Source organism: Loxodonta africana, chromosome 19, assembly GCF_030014295.1.
Source record: "Loxodonta africana isolate mLoxAfr1 chromosome 19, mLoxAfr1.hap2, whole genome shotgun sequence".
Classification (NCBI taxonomy): domain Eukaryota; kingdom Metazoa; phylum Chordata; class Mammalia; order Proboscidea; family Elephantidae; genus Loxodonta; species Loxodonta africana.
The window spans coordinates 80,266,713-80,284,200 of NC_087360.1; the positions used below are offsets into that span (position 1 = coordinate 80,266,713).

General features: G+C 40.8%; 1 protein-coding gene across 1 annotated transcript in view; it reads right to left on the bottom strand.

The window, feature by feature from the left end:
• Window positions 1-596: 596 nt before the first annotated feature.
• Window positions 597-17,488, bottom strand: part of LOC100661067 (cytochrome P450 4V2) — a 42,486-nt gene continuing 25,594 nt past the window's right edge. The window contains exons 6-11 of the mRNA XM_023551193.2: window positions 14,224-14,350; window positions 10,901-11,089; window positions 8,114-8,216; window positions 4,665-4,799; window positions 4,391-4,570; window positions 597-3,374 (exon numbers count right to left, since the gene is read on the bottom strand). Of these exons, the coding sequence (XP_023406961.2) occupies window positions 3,202-3,374; window positions 4,391-4,570; window positions 4,665-4,799; window positions 8,114-8,216; window positions 10,901-11,089; window positions 14,224-14,350 (907 nt within the window). The 3' untranslated portion in view covers window positions 597-3,201. The remainder of the gene's footprint in view (window positions 3,375-4,390; window positions 4,571-4,664; window positions 4,800-8,113; window positions 8,217-10,900; window positions 11,090-14,223; window positions 14,351-17,488) is intronic.

Here is a 17,488-nt window from a genome sequence, read left to right on the forward strand (position 1 = left end):
GGATAACCTAAGAACTTGGTAGCTCCAATCATAACTACATATTTACAGCATGTACATGCTGGAGAGGAGCCTTGGTGGCACAGTAGCTAACGCACCCGTCTGCTAACCAAAGGGTTGGTGGTTCAAACCTACCAGCTGTTCTGTGGGTGAACGATGTGGCAGTCTGCTTCCGTAAAGATTTACAGCCTTGAAAACCCTATGTGGCATTTCTACTCTGCCCTATAGTGTCACTATGAGTCAAAATCGATGGCAACCTTTTTTTTTTTTTTTTGCAGTAGACCAAGCATTTAAAAATGTACCTACTTCACTCTTCTTATTAGATGATGGGAAAAAAGACATTTGACCTTTTATAGACATTCTAGGGGCCCTGGTGGCACAGTGGTTAAGAGCTTGGTTTCTAACCAAAAGGTCGGCAGTTCAAATCCACGAGCCATTCCTTGGAAACCTCATGGGGCAGTTCTACTCTGTCCTATGGGGTCACTATGAGTCAGAATCGACTTGATGGCAATGGGTTTGGTTTTTTTTGTATATACATTCTAGGGTAAAAATTGATTTTTTTTTTGCGATCAGCATCTGTTATTTATGAAACTGGTCAGTTGGTCCAGAAACTGACATTCGTCACTTGTCTGTGCTGATGACTGGGACACCAGTTCAGTAGTCCAACACCCAGAGGAGTCCCCTGACTACAAATGCTGGGACCCAATGATGCTCTTGGTTTTATGGATTCCCAGGTAGCCCTGGATTTCCCTTTATCTGCTATGAGCTGAGCAAAACGCTCTGGTGTTTCTTCTCTTTCTCTAGTTTCTTCTTCAGAGTCTAGGCACAAGGAACATTTTGTAAGAAAGCTGGAGTGTCATCAGTGACATCCATTCAAAAGTGTTATTTCTTTTATTATCCATTAAGAATCAGCCACCCATTAATCTACCTTTTATCTGTATTTCAAACTGACATCGATTCTTAGAATAAAATGTAGCACCCTGTCTAAAATGTAACTTATTTTTCTTGATAGATCTCTGTCAAGCAGGAATGGCACAGGTAAGAAGGGACACAAGCAGGTATTTCACCATCCTCTTATTAAAAAAAAAATCAGGACCTGCATTTTGATACTGCAGAACATCACACAATTTTTCAACCTTAATTTTGACACTGCTTAAATGAATTACCAGTTAAAACATGAATCAAAGTTATCCTGGGGCTAAAAATTCAACCCCAAAGTAATGCTTTATTTTGATTTAATTTAGTGTCTACTGTAGGGTCACAGAAAAAGAAAGAGGCAAAGGTTAAACTGAAATGCATAAAACTTAGAAATAATACTAATTTTCATCAATAAGACCACAATTATCCAAAACCACCTGGGAACAAGATTTTCTACATATATCCATTATCTAGACAACAAGGTTAACTATTTGATGGAAAACGTTTCCAACTGTATCCTATACTTCCTCGACTTTCATCATTATTTCTGGGACTAGGTCGTCTGCACTGTGGCTTTTGGGGACAACGGAGTATCTGAAGCTGCTGACTGTCGTAGATACCACTGGCTGTAGTGGGTTTAATTTCCTAACCTCTTCCTTTGGTAGCTATTAGAGAACACATATCCCACACTATTGCTGTTCTATTTGCTATTGCCTTGGGAAATTTTTTAAAAAATCAATCTTCTTAGAATTGTTGATTAAAAGAAGTTATTTAAAAGCCACTGAATGAGGCAATAGAGGTATTGTCTGTGGAATTAAAATTCCAAGAATGTGTACCAGTTATCAGATTTATAAGCATGTTCTGGATAATTGGATTTATTAAATATAGATGAATGGCTTCTTTTTCTCTTTAAAGATGAGAAATTCTAGAAGAAATATGGCTAGATCAGAGACAAAAGGCCCAAGTTCTACTGAAACATCTAGTTACAGGCTTGAGCTCTACAAAGCAGCAGCATATTGTTGCAGAAAGTGTATCAGATTTGGAGTGGAGAGATTAAGCGTATGTACTTCTATCTAATTCCAGGTTAGTCACCAACTAGTGGCATTACTTTGAGCAAAAACTTAGTTTCTCTTTGATTTCATTATCTTACTTCTAACGCAAAAAAGTATAACTAGATCAGCTCCAAAAAACAACACAAAAGATAAACCCATTGCTGTTGAGTTGATTCCAACTTATAGCGACCCTGTAGGATATGGTAGAATTGCCCCCATAGGATTTTCAAGAAGCAGCTAGTGGATTTGAACTGCTGGCCTTTTGGTTGGCAGCCAAACGCTTAAACACCGCACCACCAGGCCCCAGATTAGCTCCAGGAACCATTAATAAAGCCTGGAGGCACTGCGAAGGAGTGGGGATTACCAAAAGGAACATCTCCCAATAAGATATGATACATAAAGGTAACTGTGATGTTATGGGAGCCCTGGGGACACAGTGGTTAAAAGCTCAGGCTGCTAACCAAAAGGTTGGAGTTTGGATACACCAGCCGCTCCCTGGAAATCCTATGGGGCAGTTCTACTATGTCCTACAGGGTCGCCGTGAGTTGGAATAGACTTGATGGCAATGGGTACAGGTGATGTTACAAAAAATGAAATGAGTGCTGTAAGTTCACAGTCAAAAGAAAAACTGAAAAGAATTTATGAATCAACCTGTAAATCATCTGCTCTAGGTAATAAAATCTGAAAAGTGCTATAATAATCATTTTTCTCATAACTGATGCCACTGATATAATTAAGAAACTTCAGGCTTTAAGTCAAAATACTTAATTACTCATCCTTTTCAAATTTTATGTAATATGTATATAAACCCACTCACTGCAGTCGAGTTGAATCGACTCTAAGGTAATGGGTTAATATGTGTATACACATATATAAGTTTCTGAGTCAGTCGGAATACTCTAAGAAAGATCTGGGGCTTCCATTAAATTGTATCCTTTGGGTCCTTCAAGTAAAACTGAAATAGCCTATGATCCCGCTACGGAGAAATCTGTTATCTTCTTATCCAGATACTGAGATCGGCTAAATCAACTCAGCACGCGGGGCTGAGACCAGGGGTAGCAACTATGGCGATGATTAAAATACAAGAACGCCTGCTTTGGTAGACTTGACTCCAAGGTAAGTAGGGACATGAAAAATGAGGTCAGGGATTAAGAGTACTGCATGAATGATCTATAAAGTTTAAATGCCAAGTTTCTCTGTTTTCACAGTAAGGGCATAACCCAAAAAAAAATAGTTAGGATTCACTGAAGTTTCTCTTCTTCAACTTGATCCAGATGCCATTATATGGACGAAGAATCAGCTCTCCTGTCAGACCGAGCTCTTCTCTTTTCTGGTTGCATTCAACCCAAAACCGTCTCAGTATGCAAGAAAGAATGGTCTTTTCTTCAATAATTGCAAACTTTTGACCTTTAAATAAAAATAAATACCATCATTTTAATGGTAGATATTTCTCAAATGTGAGAAATAACAGGCCTTATTAGAGGAAGCAAGCAATTTTATTTTTTCAAAAGAAGGCCCTAGGAGAATCGGAATCACTTGGGATGCTTGCTAAAAATGAAGATCCTTAAGCACCTGCTCCATCTCTCCCAGGTATCTAAACAGCTGGGGAGGGGCCAGGGAATCTGTATTTTAGCAGTACCCAGGATGAATCCTAGACTCACCCAAGCCTGACAATCACTACTGTAGATAGCTTTCTTATTGGGCCTTTAATTTTCTATAGAGTCACCAAATATACTTCTTATTTACCCATTTCATCTAGCCTCATTTTACTAATGTCTGCATTTTTATAATTTACATTTTATACGAATGATAAATTTACATAGATAATAAAATGCTGGAGACACGAAAGCCCACAGTGTTTATAATGGGCAGTGACGTGCATTCGTTTTAAGTATTTCAGTTGGCCATGCAGTAGGCAGTCTTTGTTTTGGTTTTGCAAAATGCCGTCCTTAAAAGCAGAAAAGAAAAAAATTCAGTTAGACATAACCTAATTGTACAAATAAGTCTTCCAGCAGAACAAACTACACTCCCCTGCAGTCCAAACTCTGTGAAACATTTTAAACTCCACTTTGAAACTGATTATGCTTTATGATAAAAAAAAACGAAAGCAAACCCAGTGCCGTCCAGCCTATTCCAACGAATAGCAACCTACAGGACAGTGTAGAACTGCCCCATAGGGTTTCCAAGGAACGACGGGTGGATTCCAACTGCTGACCTTTTGGTTAGCAGCCGTAGCTCTCAATCACTGCTTTGTGATAGTAATATTTTAAAACTATAATGAATAGTACAGTGGCAGAAAAAGGAACACTGTTTTTAAGACTGTCATGTACGGGCAATGTCACGTTACAGCTCAAAGAAATTATTGTGAGAAACCCACTCCCATGCAGGCCTCAAAGTTCAAGCCAGTTCTGCTGGATACGAACCTATACAATTTCTGGGGCCAGCAGAGAAGGGCACATACGCATACGGATGGCGTCCTTGCATATTCTCTGGAAGGAACCGTTCTGGCTGGAACTCCTCAGGATCTGGGAAGTATCTTGGGTCTCTGTGCAGAGCATAGGCAAGGATGACGGCTTCAGTGCCTTTCGAAATTTTGTAGCCCGCTGTCAACGAACAGGCAAGATGCCATGAGAATGGAGCAAGGCAGATATTTTAAAAAATAGGTTCTCCCTAATATTCTAATTCTAGACTACTTACCGACTTCACAATCTTCATTAAGAGTCCGGGCAAATAAAGGAACAGGAGGAAAAAGACGAAGGCTCTCCTTAATAACACATTCCAGATATCTGAGTTTCTTCAGGTCTTCTAAGGTAGCAGGACCCTCAGACTTTCCTGAGTAAATAGTACATAAGACCAAGGCGATTCAAGAGCTGCTCAGGTGTGGGGTGGGGGCCTCACAGAATGCATTAATCAACTAAATGCTAAACACCTACAGCTCTAAAGGAGAATTTCTAACATGTATAATCAAAATGGAGCCCTGGTGGTACAGTGGCTAAGAGCTATGGCTACTAGCCGAAAGGTTAGCAGTTCAAATTCACCAGCCACTCGTTGGAAACCCTATGGGGCAGTTCTACTCTGTCCATGAGTGAGAATTGGGTTTTATAATCAAAACAACATGGGACACTATGTTAAGTGAAAGAAGCCATACGCAAAGCATCACATATTGTATGATTCCATTTATATGAAATACAAAGAAGAGGTAAATTTTTGGAGACCGAAAAGAGGTTAGTGGCAGCCAGAAGTTGGGAGGAATGCCTGGGGAACGAGGAGTAACTGCTTAATGGGTATGAAGTTTCCTTTGGGGGGGTAAAATGTTCTGTGACTAGACAGACGTAACACGGAACAAATTTGCATGTACTTAATGCCAGTGAACAGTGCTCTTTAAAATGTTTAATTTTACGTTACGTGAATTTTACCTCATTAAGGAAAAAAACAGCATAAGGAGTCAATACTCGCACTTCAATATCCAAAGATTAATGGCCTCAAAACATTTTAGAACTAATGTTGGGAGTAGAAGACTGAGGCCTAATAAGCATAAAACCTGAGAAGCCCAGAACAAAGGTTGTAGTCGTAAATTATTGCACTGCTAATTATGTGAGATCAAAGAGCATCTGCGAGACCAGTAATGAGGATGCAAAAGGTGTGAGCCTATTCTAACAGACCTCCGAGCTTTTAGAAGAACAAATTTACACACCAGGGACAATCTGAGAGAAATTAAAAATGATACAGAAAAAAATAAAAGGGAAGGAGCCAAAAAGTTTAGTTTGTCTCCATTCTACAAAATAGTCTTAGTTCTTGATGTGAAATTCTACCCTTCACATAATCTGAACATCAAACTGTGTTTCCAGCCTCATCTCTCAATACATTCTACCAAATGTCCTTCATTCTGGCTGCCCCTCACGGTTCCCTATCACCCTCCAAAATGGAAACCTTTCCATTTCTGTTGTGGACTGAGTTGTGTCTCCCAAAAGAAGTCCTAAGCCCTGTGCCTGTGAATGTGACTTTTGGAAATAGACTCTTTGAAGATATTATCAGTTAGGTTAAGAGGAGGTTATACTGAAGTAGGGTTGGTCCTGAGCCTATGTAACTGATGTCTTTATGAAGAGGAGAAGGTACCCAGAAATGGAAAGAACAGAGGAAGGACGCTGTGTGACAATGCAGCTGAAAGCCAAGGAGTGCTTGGAGCCACCAGAAGCTGGAAGAGAAGATAGGACAGTTCCTGTCTCAGAGCCTCAGAAGGAATCAACACAGAAGATGTCCTGATTTGGACCTCTATCTACCTGAGCTGCAGGCAATAAATTTCTGTTCTTACAAATTGCCCAGTTTGTGGTATTTTGTGGTATTGTAGCATTAGGACAGTAAGATGTGCCACTGTTCATCTAGTTTCCCTCCTCTCTACAATGCCTTCCTTCTCCTCCTTTTTTTCTTTATATTTACTCCTTTCCTTCTTCTCTTCATGAAGATGCATTCGATACCACGTTGTCAGTGGGCTGAATCAAACCGTAGCCCCTTCTTCCTATTCTCCTTCTAGCTATGGGGAGCCATGTAACATGGGATTTAAAAAAAGAAAGACACCCTTGTGGTAGGCTTATGATGGCCCCAAACATATAGGGTTCTAACTAACTACAGGTTCTAATCCCTGGAAGGCACCCTGGTAGTGCAATGGTTAAGCGGTCATTTAAAGGTCTGTGGTTCTAACCCTCCAGCTGCTCCGCAGGAGAAAGATGTGGCAGTCTGCTCCCGTGAAAATTTACAGCCTTGGAAACGCTATGGGGAAGTTCTACCCCATCCATAGGGTCACAATGAGTCAGAAGCAACTGGATGGCAACAGGTTTTAATCCCTGGAACCTATAAATGTTACTCTATTTGGAAAAAGCGTCTTTGGAAACGTGGTTAAGGATTTTGAGATGGGAAGATTTTCCTGGACTGCGCAGGTAAGACCCTCAAAGCCATCATAAGTGTCCTTAGAAAAGGGAGACAGAGGGAGACTCAACACACACACACACACACACACACACACACACACACACACACAAGGAGGTGACATGAAGACAGCCAGAGATTGGATCGACGCAGCCATAGCTACGGAATGCCGGCAGCCATCAGAAGCTAGAAGAAACAAGGAACTTTCTTCCCTGAAGCCTCCAGAGGGAGTGTGGCTATTCTGACACATTGGCTTAGTCTCAGTGAAGCTGATTTCAGACTTCCGGTGTCCGGAATTGTGAGAGAATAAATTTCTTTTGTTTTAAGCCCCCGGGCTTGTAGTAACTTGTTACAGCAGCCACAGAAACGAGTACAACCTCCATCCCCTCCTCCTCTCTTCTTGCTTGAAGATGAACCTGATACTTGTGACAACAATCAAGAAAACAAAAGGCTGTCTGGTAAAGATGATAGAGAGAACAAAGAAAGAGCCTGGGGCCCTAGGTAAGAACTCTAAGTACCAGGCCAGGACTCCTTATCTCCAGACTGCTTATTGTATGAAAAAAATTTATCTCCTATCAACTTAATCCATTTTTATTTTCATCTGTGGCCAGATGCAATCCTATATCAAACAGCTTTTCTTGACCCCTCTAACCAGCTTCGGAGCCCTGGTGACTCAGTGGTTAAGAGCTTGGCTGCTAACCAAAAAGTCAGCAGTTAGAATCCACCAGCCACTCCTTGCAAACCCTATAGGGCAGTTCTACTCTATTCTATAGGGTCTCTACGGCTTGGAATTGATGGCAACGGGTTTGGTTTTTTTTTCCTAACTACCTTCACCTGCTCCTGTGTGCGCCCCCAAAGCACCTTCTTCATCCACTCAAACATACCCCACGATGGAACGCTTCCTGTACTTGTGTCTGGTTTGCCTGCTGAGCACTTAGGGCCCTGAGGACAATAACATTTACCCTGTATTTGCAGCATCTAGCTCAGTGCACTCCCACGTCGGGTGGCTGGTAAATGTCTGGATGCAGGCATTTAGATTAGAAAAACACATGGATGACGTCTTGCCAAGGAGACTGGAACTGGAAGGGATCCCATATGGGAGCCTTGCTGCTCATCATGGTGTCTTTAGAACAGATCCTACTGCTTATCCTTAACGAGCAAGGCCGACATTCGCTTTGGTGGACATGGGACCAAAGTGTAACTGGTGAAGGAGCCACTCTTACCAAAGACTTCATCCAGTTCCATGTCCACTTTTTTCTGGACTTCTGGATAAGACCCCAAGAGGTACAATGACCAGTTTATTGCAGCTGCTGTCGTATCATGGCCCTGAAAATGTAAGAAAAAAAAAAGCCTAAAAAGCAGAGTTATATTCAGGTGTCTTTTCACTTGTTTACTGAGTCACATAAGGAAATTCTCCTGCTAAATGGTTTTCAACAGCTTTTCTAGAATTTAAGAGTGGAAGGCTGATCCAAACACGTGAGAGAAGCCCAGTGAACTTACTATTCCACTGTGCCTGCTAAACACAGAAAGCAGTTTACCGAAGCACACTGCGGGCGCAGTGGAGGGGTGAAAACCTTAATATTTGGGGACCAGGACCCGGGGCATGACGGGTAGGTTAATATTAGCTACATCTCCCTGTGGTGGAGGAAGGCACAGCGTTACAGCTTTACACCACATGCCTCCACTCAGTGTAAAGGGAAAAGGTTAACATCTCAAAGCCAGGAGAAAGAGATCATCTAGTCTGGTCGTTTTCATGGGAGTAGGAGGTCACTCCTGGGGGATGTACGTGCGTGTGCGTGTGTGTGCGTATATGTGTGCATGTATGTGTGAGTGCATATGTGTGTGTATGTATGTGCGTGTGTACGTATATGTGTGCATGTGTGTATGTATGTGTGTATATGTGTGCTTGTGTGTACGTGTGCATGTGTGCATGTGTGAATGTGTGTGCCTGTGCTTGCGTGTGCTTATGTGTACATATGTGTATGTACGTGTGTGTATGTATGTGTGCATGTGTGCAGAATGTATGTGTGTGTGTGTATGTGTGCCTGGATGTGTGTGTATATGTGTACATGTGTGTACGTATGCATGCATGTATGTGTATATGCTTATGTTTTTGTGTGTGTGTATGTGTACGGGTTTGTGTATGTGTATATGAATTTGTATGTATGTATGTATATATATATTTATATACACACATGTATATGTCTGTAGAGGAGCCCTGGTGACACAGCGATTACGCACTCAGTTGCTAACCAAAAGGTCAACAGTTTGAACTCACCAGCCACTCTGTGGAGAAAGACATAGCAGCCTGCTTCCATGAAGATTACAGTCTTGGAAACCCTACTCTGTCCTGTAGGATCACTATGAGTCAGAGTCAACTCAACTGCAGCTGGTTCGGTTTTGGTTTTTGGAGATGTCTGTACACCTGTGTGTGTGTAAGTACGTATGCATGTGTATGTGTGTATGGATGCATGTATGTATACACCTGCATATGTGAGTGTGTGTGTGTACGTGGTGTGTGTGTAGTGTCTACACACTTGCACACAGAGCAGGCATATGAGTAGGCCTCTCCACTCCAACATCAAATAATAATAGCTGATAGTTGCTACAAGCTTGCTGTGTGCCTGGCACGATTCTCAGCACACGTTCACCTTTTATCTAGTCTAATCGTCACCACCATTCCATGAGGCCTGTGATGCGACAATGAGGACACGGAGCCCCAGAAAGGCCTGCTGAGGTGCCCAGGTCACACACCTCTAGCACACCACAGAGCTGCTTAACACTGCATTACTTCACTTTTTAGCTAGCTTAGGTGTTCAGTTTCTGCATAAAATTTATTTTCAATGAAGTACTTTGCTTTTTTAAAAAAGTTTAAAACCCCTGCACTAGCCCATCTCTCTCTTTGCATGTAGGGAACCTGTGACAGGGGCCTCGTCTGAGCAGGTCACACGGCTGATGAGTGCAAAGCCAGACCTAGAACTCAGGTCCAGACTCCTTGCCCCGCTTGCTCTGTACTGGATCGTGGAGTCTCACTCCCCCAGGAGGAACGCACCGGCGCTGCAGCAGGCTGCTGTGTGCAGAGCAGCTAACACCTGGTCCAGCGTGCAGTGAGCCACCAAAAACCACGGCTGTCTTTCACTGTCCTCCACTTTGAGGATATTACCACATATTGCTTTTTAAAAATACTTCTTTAACTTTATTTGGTAACCTACGTATACTTTGGACATGTTAACAGGAGGGATTAGTCCCTGCAGAAGGACATCATGCTTGGTAAAGTACAGGGTCAATGAAAAAGAAAAAGACCCTCAACAAGATGGACTGATACAGTGGCTGCAACGCTGGGCTCAAGCACAAAAATGATAGTGAGGATAGTACAAGACCGGGCAGTGTTTTGTTCTGTTGTACACAGAGTCGCTATGAGTCAGAACCGACATGATGGAACCTAGCAACAACACATATATTGAGAGTCACTCTTTGTAATATTTAGTGTAATATTCATAATTACCTTTGTAAAAACTACTTCTTATTTGAAGAACAGAAATCCCTTTAGAACACAAACTGGTTAAATTCTTCATCGGAGGGTTTTTATTATCTTCTTTTTCAGCCCCAGCTAAGCACTTATCTGCTAGAACTTCAAAGAGGAGGAAGTGAGAAATAGACTTGTGGGTCTGGGAGGTTAAAAGGAAGCAAGAAATGATAAGGAAAACTGAGAGTAATTTCTTGCTGATTTTCTGCTTGGAAAAAGTCTGACAGACTTGAGATTTCTTGCGGGAAAACATGTCTATCGCTGTACCCAACACTGGTCAAAACATTACTCCAAAGAAGGAAGTTGGTCTGGTACTTAACCCAGTTCTTAAATTTTCTGTAATTTCTTAATATAATGAATCATCCTGTTATATTAAGCTACATTAAAATTTGTTTATATATTTCAAAAATAATGTTAGACAGATTCTATAAACACCTGGAATTTGTTTAATGGTACCTGAAAATAACACGGTAATATAAATTACCTCAAACATGAAGGTGTCAACTTCTTCTCGAATGTTTTCGCGACTTAGCTTGTTCCCATCATCACCAGCTGCATTCAAAAGCAAGTCAAGAAAAGCTCTGCGTTTATTTTTGGTGGGGCGAGAGTCCCTCTCATGACGGTCTTTGCATTCTTCAGGGCTCTTCATTTGCCTGACCCGTTCAGCGATGACCTGTGTGATACGATTAGACAACAGGCACGTGCTTTCACTTGGGATAGGGTATAGCTTAGTAACATCTTTCCCAAGAAAAACATATTAGCTTCTTTAATTTACTTTTTCTAAACTTTCCCTGTCCTTCCTATCTCAACAATAACTTAGGATCTTACAAAAATATAGTAAAGCTTCCTACTAAGGTTCAGAGCATGATTTGGTGAAACTTTCTTTTTTAATTGTGGTGAAAACATACATAACAAAGCATATGCTAACTCAGCGACGACTGCGTGTGCAATTCAGTGACACCGATTACAGTCTTTAAGTTGTGCAACCACCCTCCCAATCCTTTTCCAAAGCATTCCACCAAATATGGTGAAACTTTGAAAAAACAAATTTAATGTCAGGTAAATTCATAATTTCCAAGTGCTATTCTTGCAGTCTTTCCAATGTGAGAATACAGTAACAGTCTTCTAAATAGTACCCTATAGATGGGTACTGAGGAAAAAGTTCAAGTAGTGGAGAGAATGCAATCATTATATCATAGACCTATTATAGGCCACTCTTAGTTGCATGTTGCATTGCAGGAAAGAAACAACAAGAACACTTAGTCATTTTCTCCATTTTTCTGTTTCTTCTGCCTAAAATGCTCCATCCTCAGGTGCCTGCCTGGCCAACTCCCTCCCCTCTTTCAGGTCTCTGCTTACCTGTCAGAGACACCTCCCTGATGCCTGCTACCCTAGTCGCCAGCACTCTCTATCTTCCTAACCCTGTTTTATTTTTCTCCATTTGATTTATCACCACCTGACATATATTTATTACTTAATGTCTTTCTACTCCAACTTGAATGGGCTGTGCACATGGCAAGGAGTTTGCTTTGTTCATGATATATTTCCAGCCTCTAGAACATTGCCTGGCATTTTAAGAATGCTCAATAGATTTTGTTAAGTGAATAAAAGAATTAAAGTCCATAAACTTAATTTGGTTATACATTTCAACTTTTTTCCTCCTATCAGGCAACTGATGAAGATCAAAGACCACAGCCTTCCGTATGGATAACACCTCAACATAGAGAAAACAAAAATCCTCACAACTGGACCAATAAGCAACCTCATGACAAATGGAGAAAAGATTGAGGTTGTCAAGGGTTTCATTTTACTTGAATCCACAATCAACACCCATGGAAGCAGAAGTCAAGAAATCAAATGACACATTGCATTGGGCAAATCTGTTGCAAAAGACTGCTTTCAAGTGTTAAAACGCAAAGACGTCACCTTGAGAACTAAGGTGCACCTGAGCCAAGCCATGGTGTTTTCAGTCGCCTCACATGCATGAAAAAGCTGGACAATGAATAAGGAATACTGAAAAAGAATTGACACCTTTGAACTCTGGTGATGGCGAAGAATATTGAATATACCATGGATTGCCAAAAGAATGAACAAATCTGTCTTGGAAGATGTAAAACCAGAACGCTCCTTAGAAGCAAGGATGGCGAGACTGCGTCTTACATACTTTGGACGTGTTGTCAAGAGGGAGCAGCCCCTGGAGAAGGACATCATGCTTGGTAAAGTACAGGGTCAGCAGAAAAGAGGAAGACCCTCAATGAGGTGGATTGACAGTGGCTGCAACAATGAGCTCAAGCACAGCAACAGTTGTGAGGATGGTGCAAGACCAGGCAGTGTTTTGTTCTGTTGTGCCTAGGGTCGCTATGAATCAGCTGCAACTTGAAGGCACCTAACCACAACAACAACAACAATCAGGTAACTGACCAAATCTGCAACTAAGTTACTTAAGGGAAATGGATCCTAAGTGCTTTAAGGGCAAAAAGACCATGTTTTATTTTGGGTGGAATTCTTGGTGCACAATTAGTCAATATTTATTAAATGAATAGTATTGTTCATTCAATCTGGAATTTACTAATTGTTGATACTAAATACACAAAATGTGAGGAAAAATGCAATTATGTTCATAGCATACAAACTGTTGGCTATTCTCCTACCACCAGGTTTTGCCCCACCGTGGCCAACACAACCAGCACCTCGTTGCTCTAACATCCACTGACTAACCACTTGATCTGTTGCTGGTAGGTGTTCTTCACTGTAAGGAAGCAATCCCAAAATATTTTAAACCAAAATTTACAGCAAATATATATAAATAGGTACTTTTAATAGTAATTTAATTATAATTTGACATCTTTTCAACTGAATCTTGCTTTTTCATAAACAGACCTTTAGTACAGAGACTGATATCCCATATACAAAACAACTATCTCCTCGTTTGTTTGTTCTTGAATGGGAAATAGAATAGTAATTTCTTTTTGTTATTAAATAGTAAAACTTTAATTTTTTCCAAGTTAAGATACTGCTATAAAAGATGCCCTTTGCCTTTGAAAACTACTGCTTAATCCATTTTTCAGAACGCTCTTACAGTACAGATCCCTGTCTCTTCATTTAACACAGCGCACTGTTAGGGAGTATTCATAGCTTGTAGTACATTTTGTATCTTACTGATTTATAGACAAATTTCTGTACCAGACAAACCTCTTTTAGGGTAGAAACATACTTTTCTTACTCATTACTTCCAATCCTTGGTTCAGGGTTTGGAGCTAATAAGACATAATTAGTGCATGAAATGAGCAGACCAAACATAGCTGGTTAAGAGCTCAGCTGCTAACCAGAAGGTCGGCAGTCCAAATCCACCAGCTGTTCCTTGGAAACTCTAGGGGGCAGTTCTACTCTCTCCTACAGGGTCACTATGAGTCCAAATCGACTCTAGGACAACAGGTTTGGGGTTTTTTTTTTTTTTTTTTTTGGTTTGTAATACAGCTTCGGAGCCCTGGTGGTACAGTGGTTAAGAGCTTGGCTGCTAATCAAAAGGTCGGCAGTTTGAATCTACCAGTTGCTCCTTGGAAACCTTAGGGGGTAGTTCTACTCTGTCCCATAGGGTTGCTATGAGTCAGAATTGACCTGACAACAATGCGTTTGGGTTTTTTTGGTTTTAAGTGATAAATTAATAGTTGTTGAATAAATAATTTAAATGTAATCTTGTTTCTCAGTTTTCTCCACTATTATTCAATTAAGCTTTTATTTTGTAAGACACAGGCTCTGTGGTTCTACACAGGGTATGTTAACAAAACAGAAAAATCATGGACTCACATTGTCCGTAAAAGTGTGTAGGATCTTCAGACTCCTTTTGTGTTCCCTTCCTTCTTTTAGCATCAGGTACCAAAGGTCAAGCCAAAGCCAGGGCATCTTTATTCTTCGAAGTATCATGTCACTCATCCTATGAATACGGTGAAAATACATTAGCTGTTACATCAAAATGTGTATTTCTACTATTTGGTGCTTGGCTTCTATAAAAGTAATATATGGGAATGGTGATGACGAGTCTTAGAGGCTACAAGGAGCCCCATGCTGGATGCTCAGCAACGAGGGCACGTGCTATTGCTTAGCCGTAAAGCTTTAAAAAAAACAATGGGCTCTTTAGAAGGATGAAGAGTCCTTTGTAAACCATCCTTACTAGCTAGCCACCTGATCTCTGCTTCTGTTTCTTCAATGACACCTTCAAACACTTCCCAGGGCTCCCGGACCAAAGATCAAGACGAAATTTACTTCTTTTTGTTGTCATAAAAATATAGATAACACATCGTTCGCCAATTTAACATTTTTCAAGCATACAATTCAATAAGACAGTTATTATCTACCTTGTGCAACCATCCCCAATATCAGTAGTCAAATTTTCCACCCCCATTCACAAAAACTCCATGCTACCTAAACAACGATTTCCCCCTTTCTCCATTTCTCCTCCCCTGTAACCACTATTAAGCTCTGATATCTATACATTTGCATATTCCAGGTACTTCATATTAGTGAAATCATACAGTATTTGTCATGTTGTGATTGCCTTATTCACTTCTTTCTAATGCACATTCATTTGTTTTGGTCTCTTTCCTGGAGTGAAAGAAAACGCCTGGCTGCCCTCTTTTACCTGTCCCATGGCCTTCCTTAGTCCTCCCTCATCGTTTCCAGTGACGGAGCAGGAAGAACCTGCATGGTCTCCTCCTTCAGCACCAGTTTAGAAGCCAGCTCTTCAGAGAGGCCTCCCCACACCACACAACCTGTATGACTTATTCCTGGTTTTCTCTCTAATGTCAACTTGGTCTTTTCTTTCTAAGCAATTATTGCAATTTGTAAGTTTATATATATTTGTTTATTGCTTATCTCCCACACTACTCTGTCTGTTTTATGTACCACTATGTAACTATTGGAAGGAGCCCTGGTGGCACAATAGTTAAGGGCTCAGCTGCTAACCAGTGGGTTTGAACCCACCTGTGGCTCTGTGAGAGAAAAAACCTGGTGATCTGCTCCCGTAAAGATTTACAACCTATGGGGCAGTTCTATTCTGTCCTGGAATTGCTGTAAGTCAGAATTGACTCAACAGCACACAACAACATATAACTAGTAGAGTACGTGGGAGCATATGGCTAAGCACTCAACTGCTAGCAGAAAGGTTGGTGATCCACCCGCAGGTGGCTTGGAAGTTAGGCCTGGTGATCTGCTTCCAAAAGGTCAGAGCCTTGAAAACTCTATGGAGCGTTATACTCTGCACACATGGGGTCTCCATGAGTCGTAATCAATGCAACAACTAGTAACTACCTCGTGCAATGATTGGCACATTTTAGATACTCAATAAATACTTATTGAAATGAAGTAAAATGAGGAGAGGGTTCAAAGATAGGATATTTGGCCCTGTTTCTTAATACCTGAATAACTATGAACAATTTTTAAAGTAAAATTGATTGTTTAAATTACAAAAACAATATATACTCAGTATAGAAAATACAGGAAAGTAGAATAAAGAACAAATGATACACAATGAAAAAGAAGTATATACACAAATCAATGACAATCACAGCTAACATTCTGGTATGGTATCTTCCCATCTTTTTTCTATGAATACTTCTTATACTTAGTGGTCATATTCCATAAAATTGTTTACATCTTTCTTTTATCACTTAGCATCATGATATAAGTACTCCTTTTTTTTTGTTGTTGTTGTCAAAAAAAAAACCTTCTGGGATTTTAGTTGGAATTGTATTAGATCCATAGATCTGTGTTGGAAAAATTGCCATATCAACAATACTGAGTCTTCTGACTCTTTAATAATATATATACCTTTTACCTCATTATTCTCAAATTTTTCTCAGCAATATTATGGAATTTTTAATAATATGCAGCCTTTTACATTTTTATGAGGTTTTGCTAAGTACTGCATTAATTTGATACTATTACAGATTATATGTTTTTATTTCAATTTTTTTTTTAATAACTTTTATTAAGCTTCAAGTGAACGTTTACAAATCCAATCAGTCTGTCACATATAAGTTTACATACATCTCACTCCCTACTCCCACTTACTCTCCCCGTCTTGAGTCAGCCCTTTCAGTCTCTCCTTTCTTGACAATTTTGCCGGCTTCCCTCTCTCTCTATCCTCCCATCCCCCCTCCAGACAAGAGTTGCCAACACAATCTCAAGTGTCCACCTGATATAATTAGCTCACTGTTCATCAGCGTCTCTCTCCCACCCGCTAACCAGTCCCTTTCATTTCTGATGAGTTGTATTCGGGGATGGTTCCTGTCCTGTGTCAACAGAAGGTCTGGAGAGCATGGCCGCCGGGATTCCTCTAGTCTCAGTCAGACCATTAAGTTTGGTCTTTTTATGAGAATTTGGGGTCTGTATCCCACTGATCTCCTGCTCCCTCAGGGGTTCTCTGTTGTGCTCCCTGTCAGGGCAGTCATCGATTGTGGCCGGGCACCAGCTAGTTCTTCTGGTCTCAGGATAATGTAGGTCTCTGGTTCATGTGGCCCTTTCTGTCTCTTGGGCTCTTAGTTGTCATGTGGGCTTGGTGTTCTTCATTTTCCTTTGCTCCAGGTGGGTTGAGACCAATTGCTGCATCTTAGATGGCTGCTTGTTAGCATTTAAGACCCCAGACGCCACATTTCAAAGTGGGATGCAGAATGATTTCATAATAGAATTATTTTGCCAACTGACTTAGAAGTCCCTGCAAACCATGTTCCCCAGACCCCCGCGCTTGCTCCGCTGAGCTTTGAAGCATTCATTTTATCCCGGAAACTTCTTTGCTTTTGGTCCAATCCAATTGAGCTGACCTTCCATGTATTGAGTGTTGTCTTTCCCTTCACCTAAAGCAGTTCTTATCTACTGATTAATCAATAAAAAAAACCCTCTCCCACCCTCCCTCCCTCCCCCCCTCGTAACCACAAAAGTATGTGTTCTTCTCAGGTTTACTATTTCTCAAGATCTTATAATAGTGGTCTTATACAATATTTGTCCTTTTGCCTCTGACTAATTTCGCTCAGCATAATGCCTTCCAGGTTCCTCCATGTTATGAAATGTTTCAGAG